General features: G+C 37.7%; 2 protein-coding genes across 6 annotated transcripts in view; both read left to right on the top strand.

Annotated features, from left to right (window-relative positions):
• BNIP3 (BCL2 interacting protein 3) overlaps positions 1–18,369 on the top strand; it is a 151,766-nt gene extending 133,397 nt beyond the window's left edge. For 3 of the 4 annotated variants that reach the window (XM_067118877.1, XM_067118875.1, XM_067118876.1), the window contains 5 exons: positions 12,176–12,362; positions 13,048–13,141; positions 13,728–13,813; positions 15,268–15,420; positions 15,974–18,369. In XM_067118877.1, coding sequence (XP_066974978.1) covers positions 12,176–12,362; positions 13,048–13,141; positions 13,728–13,813; positions 15,268–15,420; positions 15,974–16,031 — 578 coding nt within the window. In that variant the 3' untranslated portion in view covers positions 16,032–18,369. Of the gene's footprint in view, positions 1–12,172; positions 12,363–13,047; positions 13,142–13,727; positions 13,814–15,267; positions 15,421–15,973 lie in introns of all 4 variants that reach the window. The other variant, XM_067118874.1, reaches the window with a different exon arrangement.
• A 4,421-nt stretch (positions 18,370–22,790) lies between these two features.
• The window catches only part of LOC136847317 (3 beta-hydroxysteroid dehydrogenase/Delta 5-->4-isomerase-like), an 11,444-nt gene continuing 6,734 nt past the window's right edge, over positions 22,791–27,500 (top strand). The window contains exons 1-3 of one of the 2 annotated variants that reach the window (XM_067118873.1): positions 22,810–22,939; positions 23,079–23,256; positions 27,143–27,307. In XM_067118873.1, the coding sequence (XP_066974974.1) occupies positions 23,226–23,256; positions 27,143–27,307 (196 nt within the window). In that variant the 5' untranslated portion in view covers positions 22,810–22,939; positions 23,079–23,225. Of the gene's footprint in view, positions 23,257–27,142; positions 27,308–27,500 lie in introns of both variants that reach the window. The other variant, XM_067118872.1, reaches the window with a different exon arrangement.

The following is a 27,500-nucleotide window of genomic DNA, read 5'->3' as shown; positions in this document are numbered from 1 at the left end:
TCTCCAGATCAGTCGATGTGAAATTGCTTGTGCAGTTGTTTGCTGCTTCGCTGAATCGTTTGTTCGGCTTGAATTTCACTTTTGATAAGATTTTTATCTAATTTAAAATTGTTTGTTGAAGTTTGCATTATGTTATGTGAAAGTATATTGTAGCAATTGTAAGCGCGTTTTGCTTCTACACAAATTATATACTGTATATGTACTGTATATATGTAAATATATATATATATATATATATATATATATATATACATATGTACTGTATGTATATATATATATATATATATATATATATATATATATATATATATATATATATATATATATATACATTATATACGTACACAGTATATGTATGTATGTATATATACATATAGAAAGAAAGAAAGAGAGAGAGGGAGAGAAGAATTTTATATGCATATATATATATATATATATATATATATATATATATATATATATATATATATATATATAGAGAGAAGAGAGAGAGAGAGAGAGAGAGAGAGAGAGAGAGAGAGAGAGAGAAAATAACTGACTCCATGTAGCCAGCGGGCCGACAAACACGAATGTGCTTGAGGACTTTCGTATTGGAATCGCTGCCAAAAGTCCAAAGCGGTATGTATGAGTAATCTTTACGATTATAGGATGTTCAGTTAGCGTTATTAGGGGAGAGAGAGAGAGAGAGAGAGAGAGAGAGAGAGAGAGAGAGAGAGCGTGTGTATGTGTTTACACCTCCCACGAAGTAGGTTTAAGCATTAATAAAATTTTCTTTAAATAAACTGAACGTTGTGTTTATAAAAATCTCTCTCTCTCTCTCTCTATATATATATATATATATATATATATATATATATATATATATATATATATATATATATACATACACTATACTGTATATATGTGTATAAAGCTGAGTATCTGAATAACAAAATTAATTATTTAGAGTTTTGCGTTAATGCTTGGGTGTACGTACGCTAATGGCGTGTTAATGTATAGTTGGTATTCATGGTTATTCACATATGCATGCGCAGGGACGTGGTTTGTGTTGTATTAACGTAATACGAAATGTAAAAAGATATACCTTACTGCGTTGGGTGTATACGTGCAGGTGTTAGCCTGACTTGCCAGTACTGGCGATGCTGCCTGAGTACGATAATTACCCATCTCGCGTTACGTAACACAAGACCACTCTTTCCCTCTCTCTCTCCAGCGTTATTCTTTTGCGAAGTAGCTTTAAGTGTGATTCTCTTTAGAAAAGTCCCTTTATCTCTCTCATCTTTTATATTTTCTTTTATTTTGACTCGTATTGTCTTAGGCTAAAAGTGTGGATTTTTTGGAGCTTGTATTGTCGCCAGTCTGAGACCAACGGACTCTGTAAGCTCCATAATTCTATAAAGCTTCTTGTAAACGTTAAGTGCTTTAATGTGTTTGTTTGTGAAAGTAAAATGAGGGAGATTTAAATATTCTTCTCATGAAAGAATGTCGCCATCTTTAATAATTTGTTGAAATTGTGGATACAGGCGTCTTCGAAAACAACACGAATCATGTATATGATTGAAATTTACCGTACGTATTTAATTAGATTATGCAGAGTTGGTGGACGTTGTCATTTGCTTTGTAGTAAATTTAGAAAGAAGTGAGTATATAAAATTAACGGTTTGCCACGGTAACCAACCATTTGCTAAACTGAAGCCCAAACGTCTTATTCTAGAAGTGGAAAAGTGTTAAAAATATTGCTGTCCCAGGAACCAGTAATTCGACAAAACCCATATACTGTATATTCCATCTTCCCAGTGGTGGAGAAATGTGTTAAAAATAATGGGTGTGGACTCTTGGAAGTGTATACTGTATTTCTTTCGTTTGTGAGATAAGAATTATCATTTTGACATTTTATTCGTAGGATAATCTTAACAATGACAGGAAATCCTTTATCGTGGAACTTATTTTTGTCTTCGAAGTTTTAAGCGTCATACAGAAATACTTTGTTTTGTATGTCAGTGAAGATGTGTCCAGTTGAAGAGTTCCCTAGTTTAGAAATGCTTCCCTCCAGCGTCTCCAGAATGGCGGGAAAAACGGGTGGTCACGTGGTAAGGTGGTCACGTGACCAAACCTTAGGATGGTCGGCGATGTTGCTCTTGGGCGCCTTAAAGTTGTAGTCCCTGCTACCATAGAGGAGATAAGTACTCTAGGGGTGGGATGGGTTGGCGTGGGCCTGCTGTTTATGGGGATAGGGACCGTGGACAGGGAGGATAGACGTATTTCGGGCCTCTCCGCAGTGGGGCTATAATGTCAAACCCGGGGCCATCTCCCCAGAATGGTTGGCCAACCCTGTTGGCAACACGGCAGCATAGTACCTGCTATTGACGCCTCTCTCTCTCTCTCTCTCTCTCTCTCTCTCTCTCTCTCTCTCTCTCTCTCTCTCTCAAAGATGACATCTTTATTGTCCTTGAAACAGTGAGTTCACTGTCAAGATCAGTATCGGTTCTGTCGCAGCAGCCTTTAATATTGACGAACCTGTTTCTAGCCTTGAATGGCATCAAGAGCGGTTTTTATTGATGAAAGTCATTGTTGATATTTTGATCTGAAGCAGTCTAACAAAATCATTTCTGTTTTTACACTGGAACAGAATGTTTGTAGTTTCTTTTTAGATATGTGTCTACCTACAGTAGCTCTGATTATTTTATTTGTGCCGGACTTATGTGGATAATAATTTAATGATAATTGCACGTGTAGGATGATAATTTGAACAGTTATGGATATCTTGATAATTTATATCTTTTCGGCGGCCGTGACCCTGGCAGGTGTAATGGCAGATAATTTACAATTAGTCAGTTGGTACTTGATCATTTAGGCACCAAGATAGCTAGGAGAAGTGACATAGATAATACTTATGATTAGGCCTATCCCACATTTTGTTTATAAATAAGGACTAAGTCTGTTGGCGTGGTGATGATGTCATAGCTTTGGAACTAAATAGATAAGGTATCAGTGGAGTCTTGTGAGAACAACTTCGATAAAAACTTAAATGAGAAAAAATATGAATTGTAAAGAATTCAGGAAAAGAATTTTAGATTTTTAAAAGAGTAGACAATTATAACAGGGCTATCCTTGTGATATGAGTGAATTGATTATTTTAAAGAGTATATAATGCGATCTGCTTTGTAACTGACGCAAAGCATCGAATAGCGGTGATTAATTACGAGGTTTCAGCGCATGCGCTTTGGTTGAGAATCCCAAGCAGTCACATGCAGCCTTTGAATCTTGAAGAGTATCCGTGTAGGGCAAACTATGGCAGCGCTCTGGATCAATAAGACAGGCTTTACGGGTAGATTAGCAACAGCCAGTAATCACCTCCCTCTTGTCTCTCTCTCACACACACACGCACCATTAGCCCATGTCATGATCGAAGATTACCATCTAGTTTGTTCCGCTTCCCCAAATTCTTGCCATTGCTCATACAACCGAATGTCAGGGTTGAGAGAGAGAGAGGGTGGGGGGGGGCGATTGTTTTGGGTTCCCAGTGAAGAAAGGCGGGGTTCTATCGTAGATCGATGTGGCTGCTCGTGCGTGTGCGCGTTTTTGTGTGTTTGTGTGCGTTGGGAGACCTTGCCCTGTCCTAAAGTAGTCTACGTGATCCAAGGTCGCAAGGTCAGTCCTCCCATTCAGGTCACTACCCAGCGACTGCTTCTAACGCGTGTAGGTTTTGTAGGCCTATGTTGATTCCCCGACTTTCCTCCATGAGCCTGTTTCAAATAAAGATTATTTTTCAGCCTTTTCTAATTTATTAATTCCCCATCTCGACTCCCGCAGGCTGCACAGACTTCAAATTCGGCTTTAATTACGAATGGTCTATTTGTGGGCCAGTTGGCAAGGACAGGTATCTTTTTTTTTTTATTTCCTCACCATCTCTGTTCCACGTGAACGGTGACGCGGTGGAGTTATCTTTGGCCATTGCTAATTGCGTTGGTCCTGATACGTGACGATTTTCAGGAAGGGTAAGTTGGTATCGACTCTCTCTCTCTCTCTCTCTCTCTATATATATATATATATATATATATATATATATATATATATATATATATATATATATATATATATATATATATATATATATATATATATATATATATATATATATATATATATATATAGTTGTTGTGTGTGTACACTTACTGTGACCGCATCCCACTGTAGTTGTCTAACCACCAGATACAATATACCACATACGTGACCAAAGAGCAAGCATTTAAGACCCATTCCATTCATCCTTATTCTTTCAGTTCCATTCACCGAAGCGGAAACTGGTATTATACTTCTGGCGACTCCGACTCATTCATGAAAAGCTTTTTAAGCCTACCGCCTCCGCGTTAGGCCTACGGCGGATGAGGGAGCAGCCTTAAAGTTATAGTGACTTTGGACATATTAGATTTAATACGTTCGCCTTAACATGCGCCGTAGTATTTGTTAAGTTTCATTGATAGGACTTGAGATTATGTTATCCGTTTTTATCTATATTTAATTATGTTTTTTTATATATCAGGAAAATTGAGGGATAATTATCCCAGCATATGGATAGTATGTACCTTCCCTTGGGGTGGGACTTGCCGTCCCAGCCTTCTTGTATATTTTGATGGCATGCATAAACTAGTCTTAGATGATGTGGGATCGAGTTTGCGCTCTCGCTCAGTACTTCTGGAGAGAGAGAGAGAGAGAGAGAGAGAGAGAGAGAGAGAGAGAAATGTCCCGTGTAATTGGCCATGAAGAAAATATTGACAAAACCTGATAACTTTTAGTGACCTCTCGATTCGTGATTGGTCAAAAATTTCCGCCTCGCTGGTGACGTCAAAAGAGGGTCTTCCTTTGCCAAAACAGCAAATAAAAGTATATAAATAAATAATAATATACAAAGCTGACTTACATAACCCCAGAGTTGCATAATATCAAAACACGTCACGCCAACTTTGTCGGACAAACGAACCAAAACAGTAACTAACAAAGTTCATTTGCCGGCAGCAGCATAGCAGCAGCAGCCGCAGCCGCCGCCAGGTTCCCTCTGACGTCAAGGAAACGCCGTGTTCCCATTGGCTCGTTGGGAAGGAGAAAGGGGAAGAGGGGAGGGGAGGAAAAAATTTAAACCAATCACAGCCTCGGGATTTTATACTTTTGCAATGTCATTGTTATTAGTATTGGTTCTCAGCTTTTTTCAGTGAGTGGGATTTAAAATTTAAAAATGGAATTTTTCTCCCTTTCCAGGTAATTGAACGTGAATCTATTTTAATATTACTGAGTTTTCAGTTATTCTTCTGTTTTTTCCTTAATTAAGAAGTTACCTTTGGCATAAATATATCGATACTGGGTTGGTTTAAATCATCTTTTTTTTTATAGATTCAGTAATTGAAGATAGTTCTGTATGCGCGTCAGAGGCAATAACAGCATTTTTTATTTGTATTGGTGAGATTAGTTTTCCATTTGCGAAATGAGAAATATAAATGAATGATCCTTTTCTATTTTTACCGAGTTTTAATTTCTGTTTGATATAGTTATTTAGTCGTCGAAGACAGTATTGATTCTCTCTCTCTCTCTCTCTCTCTCTCTCTCTCTCTCTCTCTCTCTCTGTGAAAATGGTATCACTTTAAGAATTAAGGCTGTGCATATGTGGGTGTGTATATGTACTGTATGTGTTTATATAAACACATAATCACAAATTCACACAGGCTGTAATCACCCTGTAAAAAAGTCTCTCTCTCTCTCTCTCTCTCTCTCTCTCTCTCTCTCTCTCTCTCTCTCTCTCTCTCTCTCTCTCTCTCTCTCTCTAGACAAAAACATAGACATGCACAGTGATTAATGACACCAGAGCCCTCAAGCATATCATCCCACCAGCTTCGGGCAGAACCAGAGAATTATAACGAGTATACGAGAAACGGCTTCCTTCATATCCAGTGTTATAATAAGAGGATCTTGGAAACCTGTTTCCCTAGGAAACAGAAGTTGTTAACGCTTAACACGTGGAGAAAAAGTTAAGTGTACCTTGGTTTTACCAGACCTCTGAGCTGATTAACAGCTCTCCTAGGGCTGGCCCGAAGCATTAGACTTATTTTACGTGGCTAAGAACCAATTGGTTACTGAGCAACGGGACTTACAGCTTTGTGGAATCCGAACCACATTATTTAGTGGAATGAACCACATTATAGCGAGAACTTATATATATATATATATAATGACTTTTCAGTACACATTGAATGGCATGCATATATACTTTGTATGTAATTATGTATATTATATACATTATATATGTGTGTGTTTATTCATACTTAAAAATGTTATTTACATGGTCGCCTGAAATACCAAGTTGAATTTCAGTGCTGTACTGAAATAGACCAAATTTTCGCAATTTGATACTGAGTGTCATGTTGCAAGTAGTCTTCTTTGCATAGTTTATTTCTTTGCAAGGTTTTCAGACTGCTAGCCAGATGTACTGTACTGTGAAAGTTGCAAGCAAAACTAATTTATTAATCTATTCTTTGTAATTAGTGTAGGTTGCAATTCTTTACCCATGAATTCATAGTAATGTGGAATCAGAGTCCATATTCATTCTCTCTCTCTCTCTCTCTCTCTCTCTCTCTCTCTCTCTCTCTCTCTCTCTCTCTCTCTCTCTCTCTCTCTCTCTCTCTCCAGCGTCTGTGTATCCTTGCAATCATTTGTTCAAGCAAGAAAAAAAAATTATATCAAAAAGAGCGAGGAGCTGTCGACCTTGGGAAGTTGTCTAAGCCTAGATACAAACTCATGTCGAATGCCTCTCGTGAGCAGGACTTGTCCCTGGTACCTGCGGACACGGTCTTTCTTGTTGCACCGTCCTTGCAAAGGTCATTGGGGCTGGGGTTATATCATATACATATACAGTATATAGATACATAATTATAAACACAAGTATACATATATCTTTATATATATATATATATGTATATATATTATGTGGTGTTGGGGCCTTAAATTTTTTGTAGGTATTGAAGTGGTTAATATGATGGAGGTTTTCTGTAGTGATTCATCCGTGATTCAGCAGTTAAAGTATGAGTGCAGCCCTGACCATTACTTTTTTTCATTTTGCTGATAAACCACAACCACTGCAAATTATATATATATATATATATATATATATATATATATATATATATATATATATATATATATATTACATACTGTATATATATACACGCTTTGTCTTACTCGGAACTATGCAAAAAAATAAAAGGCTTTGTATAAGCTTATACTCATATCCATATCAGAGCTTTTGAAATATATAATCAGTATTATATTAAACAGTTGATTAGAAGGCTCTCTACCTGTATATAAGTCATGCAGTATATTTGTCAACAGTCTACGTTCGAGAATTTGACATCCAAATTGTTACATGACGTAATTATGCGAGTTCCCACTCTGTCAATTTCTGCTTGTTTATGTTTGATAACTTCGTACCCACTCTCTCCATCTCCACGCACACAAAGGGGAAGAGAGAGAGAGAGAGAGAGAGAGAGAGAGAGAGAGAGAGAGAGAGAGAGAGAGAGAGAGAGAGAGAGAGATTTTCTTTGGAGAATCTGCTGTGGAGTATTTTCCTTAAGGATTTTTGGGGTAACTATAATTCTTCATATTACATTTTTTTTTTCGTATATTTTCGGTTGATTCTTTCGAGTAAATAAGACGTAGATTACTTTTTTTACATGTTTTTTCATCATCACAAACATCTGTGTATGTAGTATGTTTGTTTTACCTTTCATAATACAAGGTTGTTCTCAGCTTTTTCTCTACTTCTTGATTCTTGTTGTTCTTATTGTTCTTCCCAAATTTGGATTGTTGTTTATACTGAACTTGGGTTTTTTTTTTAAATCTGTTGTGATCCTGGATTGAAGTATCAGGTTCTTGTAATTTTTTTTTTTTTTAGTTTTCTCTCTCTACTTCTTAATTGTTGTCTCTCTTTTGTTGTTTTTCCCATACTTGGTTTCCTCCCTGATTTCTGGGTTGTTGTTTGTGTACTTTTATGTTTGCTGGCGTTTTCAAACCCTGGTTTCGTCTCCATACAAGAATTGGCCTTAATTGGTGTTCTGCATTTCCTCTATGTTTTCAGTCACTCATTCTGAACCGTGAATGAAAGACTGTCCTTCGAAAGACCTTCATTAGCTGATGTCAGCCAGTGGCTGTCGTTGGTTCTCGTGCATCCCTTGGGTACAAATCAACAAAAACTGACTCGCACCGAAGGAGGCGGCTCCGTATCTGCAGGAGACAAACGCCCACGATCAATAGAATAGAATAGAATAGAATATATTATTTACGCCAAAGGCCAGTGTCTGGGACGTATGACTTGGGGTCTTTCAGCGTTGAAAGGGAAATTGACAGCGAAAAGGTTTGAAAGGTGTTAAGTATATCTTCAGTTTAAAAACTAGACCACTGAAAAGCTGATTAACAGCTCTCCACTAGCTGGCTGGCCCGAAGGATAAGATTTATTTTACGTGGCTAAGAACCAATTGGTTACCTAGCAACGGGACCTACAGCTTATTGTGGAATCCGAACCACGTTATAGCGAGAAATGAATTTCTATCACCAGAAATAAATTCCTCTTATTCTTCATTGGCCGGTCGGAGATTCGAACTCGCGGCCAAACAGAGTGGTAGCTGAGAGTTTGAAAGGTGTAACAGGAGGAAAACCTAGCAGTTGCACTCTAAAAACAATTGTTAGAGAGGGTGAAAAGTCAGATGGAAGAAGGAGAATATGAACGGAGGTACAGTGAAAGGATTGAAAGGAGTTGCAGCTACCGGCCGAAGGTACGCTGCAAAGACACTTAAGTAATGCCTACAGTGCACCACGTGAGGTGCACTGACTGCACTACTCCCTGACGGGGACTTTCAGGAGTAGCCATAGCGTATAATTCAAGTTTATAGGATTGTTAACGGAAATAAAATGTTACTTAGCTTTTATTCACTGGTAAGCGAAGCGTTTATTTTCATCTGTAGCCTAGGTCATAGTAGGCCTGTGGTCTAAATGCCACTTCCTGTTTTCGTAACTGTCCTGGTTATAAATCATAAACAGATCTATTTTTTTTTTCCTGTAACGAACGCGTGTGATCTAGTCCGTGCTAAATTCTGCTTGCCAATTAGTCTTATTCCGCTGAGTGACGACAGTGGTCCTTGTAATCCAGATAGCACAACGTCATTCGTATCCATTTGAACGAGTAAGGTAATGAATTTTGATATTTCTTAGTGACGCGTGTGGGGTGGATCAACCTTCTTAACATAAACAAATGCTTGATCGAGAAATTTCTCTCTCTCTCTCTCTCTCTCTCTCTCTCTCTCTCTCTCTCTCTCTCTCTCTCTCTCTCTCTCAGCTTCATTAAAACTCCATATTGCCTCACTTTCCAAACACTCATCAGATCATCGCCTGTCAATCGCCAAGGCTCATTAATCTGTCTACATATATTATCTCCTCCCGTCGCCCTTTGACCCTTGGACTTTTGCCCTTAGACTTTGAATCTTCGTCATTGAAGAGTTCAGAAGACAGATTGTGATACATACGTATCTGTTTGCGTCTTGTTTGTTTTGTATAATTCTCCCCATGACGCTCTCTCTCTCTCTCTCTCTCTCTCTCTCTCTGTCTCTCTTCTCTTCTCTCTCCCATGTCCTCTCCCCCTGTCCCCCTCCCTTTTCTCTTGCAATCAATGGGTGCTGACGTCAAAGGGGGCCCGCGTTCGAGTGTGTTGCGATGGTTCTGTCTTCTGCTTCGTTATGAACCGTAGAATCGCTGTACATACACACACACACACACACATACACAGCTATATAAATATATATATATATCATTATTTTTAATATAAATAATGAGCTGTATATAGCCTATATATATAAATATGTGCAACTATTATTTTTAATATGAAACATAATAGCTGTATATATTCTATATATATACACATATAATGTGTATGTATATATATAAATAATGTGTATATATATATATATATATATATATACTGTATATATATATAGTTTTAAAAAATATGTGCAACTCATGATTTTTTAAATGTGAAACATGTATAATGAGCTTCAAGGCATTAATTTTTATACTCTTAGTTCCATTAAAATAAAAGTGCTAATTTAAAATAGAATGGCTACTCATTTAAGCAGTTTTTAATTTCCAACAATTTTTATCAAATCTGAGTATTTAAAACTACATGCTTTAGTAGAAGTTAATTACAATTTTTTTTTTTAAATAACGCTACAGTATCGATTGCCGTTCATCGTATCGAATTGTGAATACATCACGAATATTTTCCTTGATATATTGAAGTGTTTTTTCATATTAATCCTTTTATCATCAAGTATTGTTGATTACGTCTATGTATAGTGTTCGTTCATTGTCATTAGTCTCCACAAGTGATTTCCATTCCTATGCATTAGAATTTAGAACTTAGGCCATAGGCCGAGCGCTGGGGCCTATGAGGTCATTCAGCGCTGAAAGGGAAATTGGCATTAAGAAGGTTTGAAAGGCGTAACATGAGGAAAACCTGGCTTGCACTATGAAAAAATTGTTAGAGAGGGTGGAAAGTAAGATAGAAGAAAGAAAATATGAACAGAGGTACAGTAAAAGGAGTGAAAGAGGTTGCAGCTAGGGGCCGAAGGGACGCTGCAAAGACTCTTGAGTAATGCCTACTGTGCACCACGTGAGGTGCACTGACGGCACTACCTCCCTACGGGCCTTACCAATGTATTGTGTGTTCCTTACGCAACATCAAGACTCCGTAGTCATTCCTATTCCTATGTAGTGCGTGTTCCTTACGCAACATGAAGACTCCATAGTCATTTCATTTCATTCCTATCAACATGAAGACTCCGTGTCATTTCCATTCCTTGCGCAACATCAAGACTCCATAGTCATTTCCATTCCTATTTATTGTGTGTTCCTTACGCAACATCAAGACTCCATAGTCATTTCCATTCCCATAAGTTCTGTGTGTTCCTTACACAACATAAAGACTCCATAGTCATTTCCATTCCCATGTAGTGTGTGTTCCTTACGCAACATCAAGACTCCATAGTCATTTCCATTCCTAAGTACTGCGTGTTCCTTACGCAACATCAAGACTCCATAGTCATTTCCATTCCTATGTAGTGCGTGTTCCTTACGCAACATCCTGAAAAATGAGTGTCAAATATTTATTTTTGCCTTGGCAGTTACATGAATCATATGAATATTTAAATGCACCTAGATGTACTTTATGCATAAAACTCGTAATACGTTTGCGGGATTTCGAGCTGATGTGGTGGATGGTATGTAAATATGTAAGGATATTTGCATATCATTTTATCACGTCATGCTTGATGACGACTGACTTGTCAAAATGTGCTTCTGATTCAGTCAGCCTTTTCAGTTCTGTATCTTGTATAACTAATTAAGGTTATTCATATATGTGTGTGTACGTATATACAAAGTGGGAACACCTGGTAAAATGTGTGTATTGATCAAGATGTTTATTGCTTAATGTCGCATCATATATACTATACATGCACACACACTCTTATATTCATACATACATTAAAGCTTCTACAGAATATACGTATAAGGTAAAGGTACTTATCCACCTTGTGGTTTGTTCTACAGTATTTTTCAGAATACATACATACATACAGGAACTTAATATATATACAAATTGCAGAGCATATACAGGCAAACAGAAAATTATTTCAGATTACATACCTACATGCATACCGGAAGTTATTTCAGAATACATACATCATGCATACAGAAAGTTATTTCAGAATACATACATACAAACAGAAGCTATTTCAGAATACATGCATACATACAAACAGAAAGTTATTTCAGAATACTTCCAGGAAGCTATTTCAGAATACATGATCCAAACAGAAAGTTATTTCAGAATGCATACAGGAAGCTATTTCAGAACACATACATAGATGCATACAGGAAGTTATTTCAGATTACAGGGTACAAACAGAAAGTTATTTCAGAATACATGCTACAAACACAAAGTTATTTCAGAATACATACATAAACGGAAAGTTACTCCAGAACACAGACAGGAAGCTATTTCAGAACACATGATTTTAAACACAGGAGACCCGAGCGCGACCTCATTGAACTCACCCCCTGTTGTGCTCTGCTCCAGCAGAATCGTGGGTGGACTTGTCCAACCAGCCCGAGGAGAGCCCCGATCGAGTGACGCCTCTGCCCTTCGGGAACGGCGAGGAGTACATCCGCCTCCTGAGGGAGGCGCAGAGGGAGAGCAACCATTCCTCGGCCAGGGTGTCCCTCGCCTCGTCCCGACGTGACACGCCCAGGGACTCCCCTCACGATTCGTAAGTCGCCTTCTGGTGTCGTGTGTCATGTTTATAACACTCGGGTGTTGTATTTATAACGCTAAATGTCAGTCAAGAGTTGTGGGAGGATGACCCTCAGACATTTCAAGGTCACCCTCCTGAAGGCCAGGGAAGGTGTCGTTGAATTTTTCACCGACACTTGTAGCCTGGGCCCTCTGCGTCACAGGGGAGAAAGAGAGAGAGAGAGAGAGAGCTATTTATAGATTCCAAGATTGCGACGCCATAGAGCTTCCAGTGTAAGGAGTCTACAACGCAGTCTCCAAGACTTTCTCTCTCTCTCTCTCTCTCTCTCTCTCTCTCTCTCTTCTTCCAATTTTCAGCAAGAAAGCTATCTCCATTTCATAAACCTTCTCGATCACGACCATTCCATAATTTGACCATAAGTGACAATCTCTCTCTCTCTCTCTCTCTCTCTCTCTCTCTCTCTCTCTCTCTCTCTCTCTCTCTCTCTCTCTCTCTCATGAAATCCTCTCCATTTCATAAACCACCTTGATCAAAATCATTTCCATAATTTGACCATTAGTTACAATATATACAGTATATTAGACATGAAATTTCCATATTTATTACGCATTAATTGTTAGTCCTTCCCGAGCTTTTATCAGTTCAATATTATCTTTTCTCTTTGGTGCGTTGTTTTGATTCTGTGCTTGAATGCTTTCAGACCGAGGTCTCCTCCAAACAGTCCCAACACAGAACTGACTACGGACCCAGAGGAGGCCCTACCGAAAGATGTCTACATCAACTATTACAATAAGGTAAACCCTGGTTAAGTATTGCAGTGTTTGATGCTCAGTAATACACACACGGCATATACATACATATATATATTTCATTATATAATTGTAAATGAATTCGTTTGCATTTTCTGTGTAAGTGTTATACATTTTTTTTTAAAGTATGCATAATGCTAACAGCTTAAAAACAAGTAAATATAAAGAGCATATATTTCCTGAGAGGTCGTGGATAGTGTGTAAGGTGCAGCTAACTGTGGAATATTGGAAAAGTGAATATAATATATAAGTTACAGCATATAAACGTTACTGTACAATGATCATAGTTTTGGTAGAGTTGAAAGGTTCATTGGAATTCTCGTAGAGTTTTGAAACATGAATCCTTTACAATACTGTATAATGGCATTATGGGGTAAAACGCCGTGCTCATATCGCAATTTCTTATAAGTATAAACATAATTATGTTACAGAATGTTAAATAGACTCTTTCCTTGGTTAAAGAATGCCACATTTTATACTCAGGTTGCAGTCCTTGGGTATTAAGTTTGCTTTCAACTTAATTGTTTAACAATTTTTTATGTAACCATTAAACAACCCGTGAATCTTTCAGGAAGGTGACTTCATCAGTGTTGAGAGAAACACTGAAACTGACTGGATCTGGGACTGGAGCAGTCGACCTGACCAGACCCCACCTAAGTAAGTATATTTCAAAAGTGTGATCTTTGAATTAAGGATAATTTTATTATTTATAGACCTAGAATTCAGTCAAGGAAAGTCCATGAAAAGTTGAAAGATGTAAGATCTACTTGCAAATGCAACATTGCAGCATAGGGTACTCTGGTTGCCATTGTTCAAAGGGTTGGGAATTTGACAGGTCACATACTTCATAATATTCTACGTAAAATTTACTCTTTTTCTGCATGTGCAGATGTTTGGAATTTTGCGAATGCATACAGAGACCCAATATTTTATGCAGAATGTATCATTTCATATAAATACCATTGCAAAAAATACCAAATCCTAACAATTAGGGACCCAAAGGTTTTTTTTTGAGGTGACACACTAATTCAGCTCTCTTGGACATATAACCCAATATTGGTGTCCCATATTTCCTGCAGTTTGTTTACTTTAGCAGTTCTGTTAAGGGGTTTCACTAGTGAAGATGGTGTAGATGATAATTCTTTGTATCATCATTTGACTTGCAGAACTATCTGTATAAACCAATTTTTTTTTTTTTTTATCTTATAGTGTTATGCTCCCAGAATTGTACCTATACTATAATTCTCTTGTGTCATCAATAGATTATTGTTTAGAAGTCAATAATTGAAACCCAGTATTTAGTGTCAGTAGTTTAAGCTGTTATAGTACTGTAAATACCATCGCAGAAAATGTAACAAATTCTTAGTGTGTGTCAAGTGCATTGCAGAAAATGTAACAAGTTCTTAGTGTGTGTCAAGTAGTTAATGATTATCGCAAGAAATAGAATTTCATGATAATGATCAGTTCATAGGTATCTAGCCTGCGCTGGTAAGAAAGTTTCTTGTTCATGTGAAACTCATGATGGTTCTGTCAATCCCTAGCTGTCAGCTGCTGGAAATATTTATGAAATTCACTTGTTTACATTTGTAACATTGAGGGGAAAACGTGAGTGGGCTGGTAGTGAAAAGTGGAATAGAAAGGTCAAATGATTGAAGTTATCATAGGACCTTTAGTGCTGCCTGTAGGTCATTGTGTAGAGTAAACTGTATATGGCACACAGTACCCAACTTGGGGATTTAAATAACAGTTTATCTCAAAACAATTATAAATTTTGTTGCTTCCCAAAGAATGGTTGTACTGTAATAGGTAAATATACATCTTTGCAGATTCAGTTTTATACAGTTGTCTGGGAAATGCAATGCTAATAATTAGTGGTCTGGATTAAATATTAACTTACAGGACAGAGGTCACATCCAGTAATTTATGAAGGAGTCTATAGAAGAGGGGAAATAAGGCACAGTCCTGTCTTCCTAGTTTGTGAATGAACTGCTGATAGGAGAGTAACATGAAAACGAAACCACAGTTGTATTTTTCCTACCTTTGCTTGTTCTGTTGACATTGTCATATCTACTTCATGTCAGTTGAGGTTAATACCATCTTCCCTTCTGCAGGGAGTGGCGGTTTAGTCACCCTGGAAAGGGAGTGAATCGCGGCGCCAGCATCCGTCGTGTGATGGTGGGGAAGTCATCTCTGTTTTCAAGGGATGTGCTCTACACTCTGTTAATCACCAACGTTTTGTCCCTACTCATCGGCACAGGAATTGGGTAAGCTTGAACCTCTGGAATCCTCCCACCATCTGTCTCAAAATGCTGAACCAGTGCAGAAATAACTACTTTTATGGGGTATACAGTAATTGCATATTTAATTCCCTAATATCTCACATCTTAAAATAACCAAATAGCCATTTGATGTATTTTTTGTTGCTGTAGTAGGAAATCATGGTTTTTCCTAAGTTCAAGAATGAATTCCAGATTAGTTTTTAATCATAGTACTTGAAAGCTTTTGATTCCCCTAAGATTTAGGTAGTTACAAAATAAAATATGAAAAATTCTTGAGATTGTCTGTTGTATGGTGTCTGATTCTTAGAAAGCTTTTTAAGAACATTAACATTCATATACTTTGGATTCCCCTAATTTTTTGGTAGTTACAGAATAAAATATGAAAAAATACTCAAGATTGTATGTTTTATGGTTTCAGATTCTCACAAAGCATCTTAAGAACATTAACATTCATATTTTTGTGACATTCTACTTAGAATTTCTTACCCCTAGTGGTCACGGAAGCTTCTTCATCGCCCTCCATTTTTCGTCTTTCCAGGATTTGGCTGTCGAAACGCTCAAGCAGTGGAACGATTGTGACTCTACCCATCAATTGATCTCTAGCTACCCTGGCGAATGCCTTGTCTTGCCATCTGCCCAGCAGTAGCAGCAGCAGCATTTGCAGATACTTTCCTCCCAATGCTATTTCTTTATCTTCTTCTCACGGGCTAATTCACCGTGCATTTCTAAATTAAGTACTGTATCTCTTGAATTGCTACTAGCTTTAATTAAGACTAGATGTCTCCCGGCTTATATTCTTATTTGTTTTTTTTTGTGTTAGGGGATGTCCTACTACCATTCAGAAATTCTTATTGACTCAGGATGATGGACTTATTATGTTTATTCAGTGCACTCTCCTACTACCATTCAGAAGTTTTTCAGTTTATTCAGGATAGAGTTTTTATGTCAGCCAGTGCACTGTCTTGTTCAACGCAGGCAGTTTGTGTTATTTAGAACAATTGTTTACTCAAAGGGATTCAGTGAAATTTTTTGTAAAGGAAAATTGAGCAAAATGCTACTCAGTATTTGTTAAGTTTCTTTTCGTTTTGTAATAATGTTACCCAAAACATTACAGGTATATAGCTGATGATCAAGAAGAGTACGGTATCTGTGCTTTTGAAAGTTCAGGATCATATTTCATTCATTAATACACACACTAAAGTTCTCGTGTATGTAGCAGGATAGCTAGTGATGTTTATTTTGTCTTTCGTTACCTCTCGCACGAACAAATTCCACACCTTGTGGTATTTGTCTTGGTAGGGCTGACAAGGAAAAGTCATGTCGAGTTGAGCTGCCTTCAACTCGATGGGGAGTTCTTCCGACGTAGTTCTTGTCTTGTTTCATGATTGTTCTCCACATTTCTGTTGTTGTACAGTCTTCATTTTTACAGGATTAACTTTGTCATGAAAGTACATCATCTACTCTTTTGTCGTGTGGCAGTATTGTCCTATGTTGAGAATTTTTAGTAATGCCACACATTGCAGAACTGTACAAATTAGGCAGGGGAGGAGGGATAGATATCTAGTCAGGTTTTCATCGCAGGGTAGTAGTAGTGCAGCATTACTACACAGCACTACCCTGTATTTCAAGAACTCTTTCCAAAGGGCTTTTCATTTGTGTTCAAGAAAGCAAATGATTTTTTCAATGTCAACACAACTTTGTGATTTTACATCATGAGGTTTTCCTTATCTTTTTTGGAAAATGCGAGTCAAGTCTTAGAGGATGGTGGGCCACTTATTATATTTAGGCTGTGGGTTTCAAATTCCCTTATAGCATTGTGATCACTGCATGAAGGCTGACTAAACACATTATAAATACTGTACAGGCTGAAAGCTTGGCGGGCAAGCGATTAGCACAATGTATGTACGACCAATTTATGATTAGTTGGTGATTTAGTGAAATTTAGTGTTAGCAGCCCTTAGGTATATACAACAAGTGAATATGTCTGACGTAGAGTGTGTCCAGAACACATTTCAGCAACAACAGTGTCTTCTTTTATTCACGCATTTATACAGTACAGAATGTATTTCTGTTGACCAGGAAGTCACTATTAGCAAGTAATAGTCATCGGCGTACGTAATTACCAAACGTTACATGCCATTGGTATTGGAAACAATCTACCTAATTTTTTTTTTTTTGGTTTTAGGAAAGGACAAAAAGTTTTATTTTTTTCATATACCGTATCAGTAAGGTATATATCAGGAAGCTATAATATAGCTTTCTTCGTGTATTTCTCTTCACATTTTTTCTATATGAAAAATGCAAGAGCATCTGGTTAGACCCTCTATGTTACTGTACAGTAGACAGGGCCAATGTTACGTAGACTCTATGTATCTGCAACAACAGCGCCTTCAGTTGAAAAAGAACCGCAAGAAATTTGGAGATTTATCGCGTATCGAGTTGTTGTTTACGTTGTTAGAGGTTAATGTACAGTAATATCTAGTATTTTATTTACTCTAATGCAGTTGTGCTTTTTGCTGAAACAGAGAGTCCAACTAGCTCTTATCTCAATTAGCTCTTTTTTAAAAAAGTGTTTTCTAAAAATTTTCCTGTGATAAGCATACAATAAAATCTTAGAAAAACGAAAAAAAAAAAATAATTACAGTATAGCGTTCTTTAACACAATATTCTCATCCCATTTCTGTACTCTCCTTACGTGTCTGTACAATTGAGTGTTCCACATTACTTGGGTTCTTCTCCTCCACTGCTGTATTGTCCACAATTTGTTCTCTTTAAGCTTATATGTACATTGTAAAATGTAGTCTTTGCAAGCGAAATTTCATCAAATTAATAATAATATTCCTCTGGATGACCAGCATTGTTGGGGTTACAGTATCCAGCTTTCTAGTTTTGTATTGCTGTCATAAAAAAGGCCAAATATACAAAGGTAATATACTTTTGGTATTATTATCCTCGAGAACAGAAAAGGTGTCTAGTGTATGTTGTAAGAAAAAGGTGTCCAAATGTATATTTTAACAGAAAATAAGCTAAAGTAAATTACCCATTACAAAATTAGCCTTAACATTGAAAGGAGAAGAGTTGTAACAACCTGAATGGACTGACAATCACATTTCTGAACTGAGGTTAAATAAGAGTATCCCATTATAAACTAGCTTTATATCACTACACTGCATAGATGGTGGCATTAGAAATTAAAATGAGGCCATTTTAAAGTGGGAAAATTGTAAAACGGGATTCTGGCATTAGAGTTTGGGAACATCATTTAACAAATTAGGAAGTTCCAAGAGGTGTGATGGGCTTGGGAGAGGGACCATGCGTAGCCACCGAGATTAATCTCGGTGGCTACCATGATAGAAAAAGAGAATAGAGGCAGCCATGGAGAAGGACATGAGAAGCTGAACCACAGAGCAGGAGGTGATTAGGGCTGCAAAGAGAATTGCAAGTCGACCCCATGAATGGGAAATCTGACATCTGAAACAGTGCACTGTAGAAACGTCTTTTGGCATGCTTTCTGTACAACACAGCTGCTTGCGTGATTTATACAACTGCAATACCACGACTGCAGTTAACTACCACGACTGCAGTTAACTATCATAAATTTCAAAATGTTGATTGAGACAGACTACCAAAATCAATTCCTAAGTTCGAATTCCAAATACAGTATTGTTACATACAACTTATTGTCCAGAGAAGTTTCCATTTCTGATGGATACTATCTGCAATCCGATTGAGAAATCCATGTACTACTGTCTGCAATCCTGTTGAGAATTCCATGTATTACTTCAGTTCACAGGAATCTGAAAAATTTTAGGAGACTGTAAGAAAATAGTTTCAGTGGTGTGATTAATTAAATAATGATAACATGTTCAGTGGAGTTTCACATTCTTGATTTTGCCTGGTTACACTTTGTTGGTTCAGTTTTCATCAAGGACATGGAGTTTTTAAAAATAGATTTACATTAAATTTCCAAGAAAATTAATCACTCAAATTTTGTCAATACATGTACTTTACCTCTGAGTTTTGTCGTGGTTTATTTTCACTGGTAAGTCAGACATGTGAATCAAAGTGAGGAGATATTGCATACAGTGGGCCTCTCACAGAACACTAGACACTACTGAAAGGGCTTTTGAATTCCTTTGAATGCCCTTTTAGGCTCTTCCTGCTTCCATTCTTCCAACTTGCTGTTCAACTCTTCATACACAAGCTAAACCATGGACAAGACTTGGATAGCAGAATTGGAGAGTGCTTGATGTGGTGAAAAACATTTTGTCAAGTTACCTGAAAGCAAATTAATACCACTGAAATAACTTTAAACATTACCATATTCATACCAAAGTAACATATGAAGCAGAGTGATAAAAGACCATGAATCTTTTTCAAAATATAGTACAAATAAAAATGGATCGAAATTCCTCACTTTAAAACTTGCTCAAAATTTGGGCCTAATGACCAATGATGTCATAGTAAGGTAAGTATGAGCTATCTCTAGACCTGGAAATTGTTCCTGTCCTGACTTGCAACACATCTAATTGAATAAAGACAAGAATGTCTTGTCAAAATTTACAACACTGAGATGAAGCTGCTGTTCAACAAAAAAAAAAAAAAATGGCTGCTAAGGAATTAAATTTTTGTACTGAAATTCAGGAGAAATTCTTAACCCAAAAGAAAACACAACAATGATAGCTTTCAAAACCATGTTTCTCAGGTGCTTAGTAATTTATCCAGAGAAAAAGATGAAATCTCATCTATAGCACAATTATACACAATCTATTACTATTCCGCAAGAACCTCTGGCTGAAAATCCTATTTTCCAGGGGTCAGGTAGTGAACCCCAAGCAAGGATAATGGTTATAAACCTATTTCCTTATCAGGATGTTTTTGTGGTGTTGTAAAATGTTTAATACCAGACCGACATGCACATACGAAAAATAAATGTACTCTAGATTCTATATCCCACTTTGAAGATCGTATTCAAATATGGTTTGAACATACAGAAAATTACAGTACAGCCATCTTCTTCAGTATTCAAACAGTAATTGATATTGCTGGAGTTAATGAATTCTGAAATTACTACATATTTGGAGACTTGCCAATACAGATTTCATAAGCAATTCTGGATGGAAAAGACTAGTATGTGCATATAATATTTACTTGAATACATACCATCTGCAAAACAAACTCCATCAGTGTGATACTCTAGTACCAGTAGATGCCTCAAACTGTCTGCTAATCCATGGAGGTAGCAGAAGGTATAAGACCTTGGTTCTCTGATGAGTGAAGCTTAACTGGAAAGAAAATGCTCCCTATTGCTCCAGCTTGCAACCTGCATTCTACAGATGATTCCTGATTATCTGTCAGGAGTCTCAGATGACCTGATTGAAGTATCTGAACCTGCTTACCATCAGGATGTAGCCCAGGCAATTCGCCCTGTTTCAAAACGTCCCCTTCTTGCTGACAGGCCTGCAGTACGGAACTGTGGATTAAAGAAGGCGAATACAGATGTCAATGTATAGCTCTATTTCATTGTTAACGATTGATGGCAGTAAATACTTCAGAAGATAAAGCACTTCATAGACAAATTTAAAAAAGTTATAGCTGAGTATAATACAGTATACTTGCAGAACCTATAGCAAACTTAAATTTTTTTGAGTAGAAAATTAGTGTACTCTGCTATCGATGCTAAATTTTTTTTTTAAACAGTTATATGTATGTTTAAAATATTTCCAAAGCATTTTAACTGAAGTTTTTTAACTGGGGTTTTTTCAAATATCAAATGGAACAAGAAAATGTAAAAAATGAGAGTAGCTCTGACCAGAACCATGTATGACCAGAATAGACCTAAAGTGAAACAGATCATTTCCATCAAAGTTCACAATATAAGAGTAAAGACCCTTTCCCTATTCACCTAGCAATAATACTACACCAACTGGCAATGAGAAGTCCTTTCACTGCACCTTGCAACTAACAAAGGCAATTACAGGGAAACAGTCTGACTTGACTTCACCAAACCTTAGTTAGGGTAGGTCACTTTGTGTCCTAATCCTACCGGGATCTTTGAGCCACATTCTAACATAGTGCTTAGTGTCCCACCTTAGGCCTTCGAGTCCTTACCCAACCCACGACTTGGAGTCTTAATTCAAACCTTAGGGCTTTGTGTCCCTAAACTTGGGCTTTGAGTCCAGCCTTGGCCCCCTGGACCTACAACCCAACAGGGTCCGAAGAAAGTAATAGACAACATTCTCCATAATAAGTATGGCAACATACGTAAACAAACACATTCTAATTTCTACATCATCCTTGCTAATTTCACATTGGCAAAGTAAGTCACACACAAGAAAAAACTCATTATTTACGTACCCTAACATTCGTGGAACTAGGCATAGGGTAGTCCAAAGTTACATTTCCCGGTTCGTCATCGCCACATTAATGGCTAAATCCAGAGATACTTTAGAAAACAAGCTTTTAATACGCTGAGCTATTGTGATTGGTGTCTGGGGAACCTCAATTAACAGAATAGTACATGTATTCTTCAAATATCTTTTCAACAGGTAAGGCAAATTAAGCTAAGAGGTAACTGTATAAAAGGAAAAAAATCTGGGAAAACCTAACCTTCGTACTACTGTACAACCATTCAGAACTGTAAATACACTTTAAGAGCTTGGTAACAAGATATTTCATCCACGTACGCTACCGATTCTTGTAAGAAAAACATTATTGATAATGTGACATCAAATTAATGCACTCAAGGCTATATAAAATCTAAATCCTATAAAACGAGGAGCTTTCTCCGGGATAATAGATAAAAGAATACGTGATTAAGTGCTTTAAGGACTGCTTGATGTGCAATAGTGGTCATAATTGCTTGATTATCAAAGGTCCTAAGATAAAAGCTGGTTAAACGGACAAACACAGTGGTTACACTCTATTGCAATGGACAGAAAACAGATCAAGATTATTCTGAGATGAAACAAACTCCATTTGCAAATAGCCTCCTCGTTAATTTCGATTTATCTGAAATCCAATGCTTGAATTATACTGATGATAAAGAAGAGTTAATGGAATCACCAGTATGTTCAGAAATCAATATAATTCACAGTCACGATCCCTAATACCCTCCCAGCCCCATGGTGACGTGCCAGATGTACGACTGAAAGATTGACTTGTGACTGACGCAGATTCTATATAATTTTTTTTTATTTGTGGTGACACTTCCCATCATCCTTTGTTTATCTATTAAAATACGAAACAAGCTTATAATTAACCATTTAATTGTTACAACGATAAGCTGTACTTCACCTTAAAAGAAAAAGAGGTTGATAATTAATCAATGGGTTACTGAACTGACGAATGCAAACTTTTTTTAGTTAAGCAATCATTGGATACATCATACTTGTGGGTGAACTCCGCGAGGACGAACTACCCTTAAAACGTCAAAGGGCAACTCATCCTCGACCCTGTTAAGACTGCATCCTACCAGCCCAACGCAACAGTGGCCCAGTGCCTCGTGAGTGCCACACATTCAGTTAACAGTTAACAAATCTTTTGTCCACAGAGGGCTAAGGCATCGCACTGACAGATATTCGTTATCTAGAGGTTCAAGATATTTCATGGCGGGCTGAAAGCACTTATATCTTATCTCCCAGAGCTGGGGAAAACATCAAATGAGGCTCGAAGGCTTCATCCGCGTTTAGTGAGAGTCTGGGAAGAAGAGGAGAGTGTTGTGAGGTATTGTGAGGACCTGGTAACTAACTACACGGTTATACTTCAAGAACGCTGTTCACAGGAGAGCGATGGCACTCGACATCAACATTGTGGTTTTAGGTAAGGCCGGAATTGTAATTATTTGTTATGAGTTACATGTACTGCGCAGAAATAATAACACGTCACAGACTAATCCAGGGGTTTGCTTTTAAAACTACAAAGGGCTATTACCAAGTGGCCTTCCCAAGGTCATTCAGTTACAGTTACAAAGTAAACAAAACAATACGCAGAGCGAATGACTGTGAATCGTGTTATGACGTTCTATTTGTGCTTCACATTAGAAGAGCGAAATTTCCGTGTAATACCACTTATATGACTGGGATTTTAGCCTAAAACATTAATGATGTGTTCCTGGTGTTCTTATTAAATGGGGCAGATAATTATTCACTTTTCGGTCTTCGTGGGTGAAAGCTATTCGAGTTCTGAGGTAATGTTTAATGCACATAGGACAGTGAAGTTTAATGTAGCAGGAAAGTCATTCTCTTAGACTTAATATCTTAGATATTCATTCACCAGCCAGAGTTTTCAAAGGTGACTTTCGAAATGTGTTTGTGTATGTGTGTTGGTCATCCTTTTTAAGTTGCCAGCCATGCCATAATTATTCCTTTCGTTAGGCCTATGGTGACTATGATTGACCCGACTAACGAGAATAAGATATTTTTAAGGTCATACAGAGGTCATTCATATCGTATGTATATATATATATATATATATATATATATATATATATATATATATATATATATATATATATATATATATTATATATGATATTTTTGTGTAGGTGTGTTTGTATGTGTATGCAGAGATTCGTGAAATAAATTAATAAAAAAAACTTTTGTATTTGCAGACATGTACTTTCTTTGCCCTGTAAGGTCCCCATGTAAAACTTTGTTATCAGTAAACTCACCACCAGTTAAAAATATTACACATGCCACACATACAGATATGCATGTGCAAATGCATACCTATGCACAAACATAAATGTACAACTATAAAGAAAAACACGGTGAACAAAATGTTTCCCTGCCTAGGCTCTCTCTCTCTCTCTCTCTCTCTCTCTCTCTCTCTCTCTCTCTCTCTCTCTCTCTCTCTCTCTCTCGGGGCTTGGGAATAAGTAGGTAATAGGAAGTTGATTCTATTAAGTTCCGAGTGTCAGTGAAAGTTAGTCTAATTCAGGAGGAAGGCATAATGAGTTTATCATCTGTCCAAAATTATTAATAATATTTATTAAACAAAGCACTAAGCATACTAGGACTACATAGTGTCTTAGAAAATGAAAAAGGGAGTTGGAGTGGTTGGATAGCAAGATGGAAGACAGGGAGCACGAATGGAGGTCGAGTAAAAGGCTAAAACAAGTGGATGTAGCTAGGGGTCGAGAAGTAGCTGCAAACAACCTTTAGTAATGCCTACAGTACATTACGCGAGGTGCACGGGTGGCACTAACTGCCTACAGGGGTCCAAAGTGAAGGTTTCTGCAACAGCTTGAACATTATTATTAAGAGGCTAAGAAAGTGTTGTAATGAACTATATTCTATATTACTCTGTTTTGTCTCTTAGAACTGGAATATAGAATTTAGGCCAAAGGCCAGGTTCTGGGACTCTATGAGGTTATTCAGCGCTGAAAGGAAGGTGTAACAGCAGGAAGACCTCGCAATTGCACGATGGAACAATTGTTAGAGAAGGTGGAAAGTTAGATCGAAGAAGGAGAATATGAACGGAATTACATTCAAAGTAATGAAAGAGGGTTGCAGCTAAGGGCCGCAGGGACGCTGCAAAGAACCTTAAGTAATGCCTACAGTGCACTACGTGAGGTGCACTGACGACACTACCCACATGCGGGGTTGTTTCTGGGAGGGTACATAATACCTGGATATAGGTCGCGAATTAAGACGCTTTTTCACTGCTTGATTCGCGCTCTCTCAAACCTCTTCAGTTCTACCGGAGTATGGAAAAGAAAAAAATATTTACTCCCCTTGGATGACGCCTCGTCTTTCGACTTTTTTCTTTCTTTATCTAAGCTATCCTTAGTTCTTGATGGAGAGATTTTAAACTGAAACTAGTATGCAGTTTATGTGTAGCACCTCGCCCTAACGGACTTTTGTACTTATCGGCTACGTGCATAATTATGATTATTTCTTATTATGCCAACATTTTAGAAGCGATATGTTTCTAGATAAATCTCTTAAATTGAAAGTTAAGTTTATATTACTGGTTAGTTTATCTTGGGAACTATGCTGAATTTCTGTCAGCTGTAAGATATCTAGAAAAAATTCAAGCGCAGGCTATAGTATAAGACCAAATTTTGCCGCCACCGACGATATAACTGTTAAAACAGCTATCTATAATCGCCATTCACTTCGTAATGCATGAGAGTATAAATACTTGAATTAAAAGTTATATAAGAGAATTACATACGAACGATAAACTTATCGTCAGTATTTTAAGTATTCGTTTTTACACACAAAGAGAAAACCTGTCATGCACAAGGTGACGTCTGTTTGATAGGCCTAGGCTTCACAGGTGCAAGTGAGTTGGCGCAGTCATTTACATTACATGAAACCTACAAACCAGCTTTGTCGTAGTTCGTTTCGGTATAAATCCTGCTTCGGGTACTGTTGACAGTTAGGTCTCTCTCTCTCTCTCTCTCTCTCTCTCTCTCTCTCTCTCTCTCTCTCTCTCTCTCTCTCTGTACATCAATATCACCAGGCGATCCCGCATTGCTGACTGCTTCGTCAGCATTTAGCCTTGGCTGAAGGTTTATCCCTATGAAATGACGATCTAGGGTGTCCCTCGTAAGCTGGAACCTCTCCAGATCGTTTCTCCGCATCACGGAAACACTGAAATGGTAAAGAAATCATGTCTGTTTTGGATGTACAGCGTCGCTCCCTTCCAGCCTGAGGACAAAATCTTTCTTTCTTCGCCCAGTCCTCAGGAATGTTGGCAAATGCTTGGTCAAACTTTCCAACATGACTTTCAGAAAATTCACGGGGAGAAAGGCGAATTGTTATATCCTTATTTCACCGGCCGGTACACTCCGGGAAAGCTGACAATTTGCATATTGCACAAACATGCACATTATGACCTCGAAATGCAACAATCAGCTTAATAAATTTCCCAAATAATGATTGCCACACCAAAAGAACTATTCTGGCATGGCTATAGAGCTTTTAACAAAAAATTTTCCAGTCATTTTTGACATCTGGTTTGTTGGGTGGTTTAGCTTTTGCTGGCCTGTACCACTTGGAACCTGTACCAGCTGGAACCCTAGCCTTAAGTGTGGTAAGGTGTGATGTTGATTATAAAACCTGGTGTGAACCTCTGGACTAGGCCTATGCAACCGAGACAGAAGGCGCAATATAAAGCATCGGTCTACTCTATCGGAGATGAAGCAAAATGGTTTCTAGTCATTTGTCTTGACACGACGTAAATCCTTTCTGCCCGAAGGGAACTTTCGGCAAAAAAGACCTTCTAATATGTCAACCGTTAAACTCCTCTGCAGAAACTGCCGAATCAGTGTTGATTATTATCCGAAATTTGAAACCTCCTCCTTCTGACGTTTAAAAAGAAAGGCTTCGGCGAAGTCGCTGGCTATCAGTCAAACGGTACATCCCACTCAGTCTATTTGTCATTTACCTCATCTGAAGCTTTTTGTTCTCCGTTTATCTCCTGACACACTTGATAAGCTTCCATTTTAATTTTGTAACAGGATCTAATCAAGTATTAACCTTCTCTCTGATATTTTAAGTTGTCAAATCTTGAATGTTTCAGAAGAACTGTCATGTCATTGTGAATAATCATGTACTTTAACGATAAGGCAGAGGACTTTGTCCCGAGGGTCATGCATTTTCTGTAAAATCAATCTCTCTCTCTCTCTCTCTCTCTCTCTCTCTCTCTCTCTCTCTCTCTCTCTCTCTCTCTCTCTCTCTCTCTCTCTCTCTCAAAGGTGGCTGTGGCTTCTTGGGACAACACGTCGTAGCAGAGCTCCTGACGGAGAAGGAAAGACTGGCCAAGGAACCCGGGAAGGGAACGGAGGAGGAAAAGAAACAGTGGTCCATCCAAGGCATCAAAGTGTTGGATGTCAAGGCTTATAACGAGGATTTTCTAACAGGTACAGCAAGCGAGGGATTCACTTGCCTTTATGCATTTTAGAATGATTACACAGGTAAACCAAAATCATTATATAGGTCAGGAAAATGGGAGGAGATAAAGAAAACGGGAGGAGATAAAGAAAATGGAATGACATAGGAGTGTTGCAGAGCATACTATTTCATGTATTGGTGATCCATATACTCGTCTTGACA

The sequence above is a fragment of the Macrobrachium rosenbergii genome, chromosome 16 (assembly GCF_040412425.1).
Source record: "Macrobrachium rosenbergii isolate ZJJX-2024 chromosome 16, ASM4041242v1, whole genome shotgun sequence".
NCBI lineage: Eukaryota > Metazoa > Arthropoda > Malacostraca > Decapoda > Palaemonidae > Macrobrachium > Macrobrachium rosenbergii.
This window is presented reverse-complemented; position numbering and strand designations above follow the sequence as displayed.